The following is a 5,557-nucleotide window of genomic DNA, read 5'->3' on the forward strand; positions in this document are numbered from 1 at the left end:
ATGCAGCTGTTTGAGTGTCCCTGTCCTGGGGAGGACCCCCATCCAGGAGGCCAGATTGGTGAGGTGCAGTTATCTGCCTGCACACCCCCAGGCGGGGTCCCTGGGAAACCCGAAGTCCCCGGGAAACCCGAAGTCCCCCGCTTCCTCCCGGTGCTCTGCTGTGCATTGCCGCCTGGCTCCCGGGTCCCACACGGCCACCTCTGGGGCTCTGGGGGCTTCATGCTGGAGGAGGCCCTCTTTGGCCTACTCTTTGGAGCTGATGCCACCCTCCTGGAGTCGCCTGTGATCCTCTGCGGTCTCCCCGATGGCCAGCTCTGCTGTGTGGTCCTGAAGGCCCTGGTCACCTCCAAGTCAGCCCCTGGTGACCTGAAGGCCCTTGTCAAGATCCTCCACCACCTGGAGGAGCCTGTCATCTTCATAGGAGCCTTGAGGACAAAGCACTGGGCAGAGGAGGAGGTGGAAAATGTGCACTCTGACTGCCTGGTGGCCCTTGGTCACCGTGGCCGGACTCTGGCCATTAAGGCCGGCTGGGATGAGTCAGGGAATCTGGTGCCGGAGCTGCGGGAGTACAGCCTCCCGGGGCCTGTACTCTGTGCTGCATGTGGTGGGGGCAGCCGCATGTACCACAGCACCCCGTCTGACCTCTGTGTGGTGGACCTGGCTCATGGAGGCACCCCCATGGACCCAGAGGAGCCTGATGGGCGCTCAGGAGGCCTGCCCCCTCTGCTGTTCCCAGCCAGCTTGAGCATCTGCAGCGTTGTCACTCTGTCTGTGTCATCGAGGGCACCTAAAGGTATGAGCTGCTGCTTAAACACGAAAATGCAAAACCTTGGGGTGGGACCACCCTTTTGTCTTCTGTTCCTGGCACATTCCTGTCCTTGCATAAGCCCATCGGGTGCAGACTGATCCTCACCTGGTGCAGCCTGGCAGTTACTTCACCTCTCATCTCGGGGCGGAGGAGTGGCTGGTTTTGTGTGTTCTCGGTAGGTCTAGGGCAGGGGCTGTGCCCTTAGTTGGTTACAGACTGAGAGCATACTGCATCCGGGTGACCAGTGTGAGAGTGTTTCTCCTCACGGGTCTGACCTAGCAGGGGGTCCAGGGAAACTCCAGTCGTTCAGATCAAGCCTTTATGTTCCTCCTAAAGGCTGGAAAACACCCTCTCAAGTCAACATGTGGTTGCCATGATCCCACATGGACTGAAGGCAGATGGCATCACGGAGCTCTAGTTTTGTGTATTTTCCCCAGACAAAGCCAGAGAGCTTTAGCTGCGTTTGCTGGATGTTGGGGTATGAGGAGTAGCCCCACTCTCTGGTGTACTTTCCAGTTCAGGAGGCCTGTTAGTGCATGAATAAACCCCGCCATGGAAAACATTCACCACAAGGGCCGAGCCCGTGGCGCACTCAGGAAAACATTCACCACAAGAGAGGGGCTGTGAAGGGAGAAGCCACACTCTCCGCCAGAGGCAGGGAGGGTGGTGGGTGTGGCCGCGGCCCAGGGTGCCAGTGACAGCTGCATCCACTGACTGACCTCAGCTTCTCGGCCTCCCCACCTCGGCAGAGCCATACTGGGGACAAACAGACCATACACAAGAGACAGAACCTCTGTCTCCTGGGTCTCCTTAGGGAGCATTCCAGGTCAGGGGACGTCACGCTGTCCTTGGGGACCTCTTCCTCACTTGGACACTGGCCTTGGCTTTTTTCCAACATCAGTCCTGAAACCCAGAGGAAATAGTGCCCACTGTCATGACAGCTGGCCCCTCCCAGCCTGCTGACCCTCCCTCTATGTGTCCATCAGGTAGTGCTGAACTCCTGGCCCTGTCTGCCAAAGGCCGCCTGATGACCTGCAGCCTGGACCTGAACTCTGAGGTGCCTGGCCCTGCCAAAATGACCAGAGCAGATGCAGGCCAGAGAATTAAGGAACTGCTCTCTGGAATCGGCAATGTCTCTGAGAGGTGAGCAGCTGGGCGCTGGCTCAGGCAGAGGCTGGTGCTGCAGTCCTCAAGAGGTGACATCCTTAGGGGAGCACGCCCTCTGGTCTCAGTGTCTTCAGGTGGGTTTCCTGGGTCTGGCTGTCCTCCAGGCCTGGGTGTCCTTGATTGGTAACCCTGTTGTGGGCCCCGGACAGTGTGTGGTTTGGTGAAAGTGTGCATCTAAGGCCACTGCTCCATGGGAAGCCCAGCTGCCTCCAGAACACGAGAGACCTCCTGCTTCTCAGCGCTCTCTATGCCTTTTTCCTGATGGGAGCGTGGGAGACCTCTCCTGCTGACTCCCTGCTCTCAGCAAAGGGTCCACCAGGCTTTTCCTCTGACCCTCCCTTAGTGCCGGCCCACAGGGGACACCCAGAGAGAGAGCCGCTCTTCTCACGCCCCCCTTGACTTCTGTGGTTCTGAGAGCAAGGGTCCTGCAGACTCCAGGTCCCTGTGGTTTAGGGCTGTTTCCATAGTGCTGCCGTGCCCCTGGCTGTTGCTGTGAAGTGCTGTCAAGGAGAAAAGGGGCCAACTAGGAATGTTTGGAGACCCGGGGGCGGGAGACAGTGCCAGCCCCACCAGAGGCACTGTGTGGCTCCTGCATGGCCCTTACATGGGTGGTGGGCTTCTTGAGTCTGGAGGGTTAGCTCAGGTCCACTGATGGCATCTCCACTGCTCCATCTCCATCCTCCATCGCCTTCCTCTTGTGGCCTAGAGGAGGGGTTGGGTCAGACTGCTGAAGGCAGTTTCAAAAACTTTCCACATGGGTGGGGCAGAGAGAGATGCTCCCTGGGGCCAGAGGGGCTTGCTCCTCAGCCTTGGCGCACACCCCGCTGCATGCTTGTTGTGGAAACAGGTTCTGGTTCCTTCCAACCTTCGGGGTTAGGACGTGGTTTCCCTCTTCTTCCCCGCATGCCACATCTTCTGCTCTTTGCAGAGTGTCTTTTCTGAAGAAGGCAGTTGACCAGCGCAACAAGGCCCTGACGAGCCTCAACGAGGCCATGAACGTGAGCTGCGCGCTGCTGTCGAGCCGGGAGGGCCCCAGACCTGTCTCCTGCACCACCACCATCGCCTGGAGCCGCCTGGAGCTGCAGGACGTGCTGATGGCTACCTGCCTGCTGGAGAACAGTAGCGGCTTCAGCCTGGACCAGGGGTGGACCTTGTGCATTCAGGTGCTTTCCAGTCCCTCTGCCTTAGACCTGGACTCCGCCGGCTCGGCCATCACCTACACCATGCCCGTGGACCAGCTCAGCCCCGGCAGTCGGCGGGAGGTGATACTGCCCCTGGGCCCCGGCGAGAACGGCATGCTCGAGCTGCCTGTGACCGTGTCCTGCACACTCTTCTACAACCTTAGGGAGGTTGTGGGTGGGGCCCTCGCCCCCTCAGATTCTTTTGAGGACACCTTTCTGGATGAGTGTCTTCCCACCGTCCTACCTGAGCAGGAGGGCGTCTGCCTACCCCTGGGCAGGCACACAGTGGACATGCTACAGTGCCTGCGCTTTCCTGGCCTAGCCTCACCCCGCACACAGGCCCCCTGCCCGCTCGGTGCCACCACTGACCCTGTGGACACCTTCCTGGAAACGCTTCGAGAGCCGGGCAGTGAGCCAGCAGGCCCTGCCTCCCTGCGGGCCAGGTACCTGCCCCCGTCAGCGGCCTCCATCAGGGTGTCGGCGGAGCTGCTCAGGGCTGCCCTAGAGGAGGGTCACTCAGGTTGGTGGTAACGACTGGCCTGCCTCTGGCCTCCCCAGCTGTTCCTGGGCAGCCTTGGCCCCAGCCTTCTGAGCTCTGCTTTTAGTGAGCTGACTGTGCCCTGTTCTCTGTTCGAATTTGCTGTCATGTTGCTCTCCCACCACGTTATTCTTTTAAATTGTGTTTAAAACTATTTATGGAAGTATAACCTAAATAGAAAAAAGTAGACATGTCACGAGGGAGCAGCTCGGGGCATTTCCACACAGTGAGCACCCAGGGACCAGCTGTCGCTGACTATACCTCTGGAGCTGGTCAGAGGCCTGTCGGAGCTCTCTGCGAGTGGGTGTGCAGTCCGTTCTTGGTTGTGTCTGGCTTTCACTCCCACTGTGTGTGTGTGAGACCCTTCGTTTGGTTGCGTGATGGCTGTATCTTGTGGCAGGATAGTGTCCTGGTGGGTGGTTTCTGGATTTGGGCTTTTACAGAGATGGCAGGTGCAGCCGTCCTCATGAGAGTGTTTGTGTCTGGAATGGAATCACCTGCTCTTAAGAGCAGCCACTGTGAGCACTGGCAGTCCCTCTCCCAGAGTGAGGTTTTAATCCTTGATTAATCAAATTCCTGACCGCCACCCCACTGTAAAACTCCTTCATCAAAGAAAGTCAGGGGCTTGGTCTCCTTCCTTCCTCCCGGTTAACGGGCTGGGCTCCCTGCTTGGGTGGGGCTGGGGCACCCGGGATGTATAGGTGGCCCTGGGAGGGGACAGTTCGAGGTGACCACCCACGTGCTCATTGGCACCTCTCTTCTCTAGGTGTGTCCCTGTGCTGCGCCACCCTGCAGTGGCTCCTCGCAGAGAATGCTGCCGTGGATATGGTGAGGGCCCAAGCACTGTCCTCCATCCAGGGAGTAGCCCCAGATGGCTCTGACATCCACCTCATCGTTCGTGAGGCAAGCAGGGGTCGGCTCGCCTGTCTGTGGGGAGATGGGCCTCGATGCCAGCAGTTCTCAGAGAGGGGTCCCTGCACCTGCAGCACCAGCATCACTGGGCAGCTGGGGCAAAATCAGACTCTTGGCCCCACCCAGACTGGCTCACTTTGGGGGTGGGGCCCAGGGGTCTGTTTTCACAGGCCCCCCAGAGGATTCTGATGTGTGCTCAAGTTTGACAGGCATGGCTGTGATGGTTGCCCTTTGTACTCAAGCAAACCCCACTCAGGCAGGGACAGCCTCGTAGCTCAGGAGTCCCTGAGGACCAGCCCCCACTCCCTGCACATTGCTGAAGTCATAGCATTTCCCAGCTAGACCACCAGAGAGCGCTGGGCCCCATCGCAGAAGCCACTAAAATGGGGCTGCTGGTTCCCCAGCCACTCCCTCTCATATGGACTTTCCTTCCTGGGACCCTTGTGGCAGGAGGGCCTGGGGTCACATACCACTGTCAGAGGCTCTTGGGCAGTAGCCCAGGCTGCCAGGACCCATGTGTGTGCCTGAGGATGGTGGGTGGAGGCTGCCGGGGCTCGGAGTCTATGCCTGGAATTGAGCCACGTGCCCTGGGAGCCATGGCCTCGCTGCCTGCTGTGCAACCCTTCAGGCCAGGTCAAGGCCAGTGTCTAGGATGAGGCGTCCCCAGGCCCTGATGCTGGAGTCTGGTAGTGGCTCTGCAGGTCAGTGGAGGGGGGGTGCTTGCAGCCCCACGGGAGAGCTTCTGGTAACATGGTCCTTCCTAAGATCCCCAGGTCCCAGGGTTTTGCCTTGTGTCCTGTGTATAGAAAGCAAGCCAGGGCCGGCCCGGTGGCGCACTGCTACAGTGCGCTGCTTGGGAAGCGCGGCGGCGCTCCCGTCGAGGGTTCGGATCCCACATACAGACCGGCCGCTCACTGGCTGAGCGAGGCGCGGGGGCAACACCGAGGGTTG

General features: G+C 59.6%; 1 protein-coding gene across 1 annotated transcript in view; it reads left to right on the forward strand.

Moving 5' to 3' along the window:
- Window positions 1-5,557, forward strand: part of LOC103587380 (chromosome unknown open reading frame, human C17orf70) — a 10,802-nt gene continuing 5,245 nt past the window's right edge. The window contains exons 1-4 of the mRNA XM_008568829.1: window positions 1-793; window positions 1,795-1,951; window positions 2,904-3,676; window positions 4,461-4,597. Coding sequence (XP_008567051.1) covers window positions 1-793; window positions 1,795-1,951; window positions 2,904-3,676; window positions 4,461-4,597 — 1,860 coding nt within the window. The remainder of the gene's footprint in view (window positions 794-1,794; window positions 1,952-2,903; window positions 3,677-4,460; window positions 4,598-5,557) is intronic.

Source organism: Galeopterus variegatus, unplaced genomic scaffold (assembly GCF_000696425.1).
Source record: "Galeopterus variegatus unplaced genomic scaffold, G_variegatus-3.0.2 Scaffold446, whole genome shotgun sequence".
NCBI lineage: Eukaryota > Metazoa > Chordata > Mammalia > Dermoptera > Cynocephalidae > Galeopterus > Galeopterus variegatus.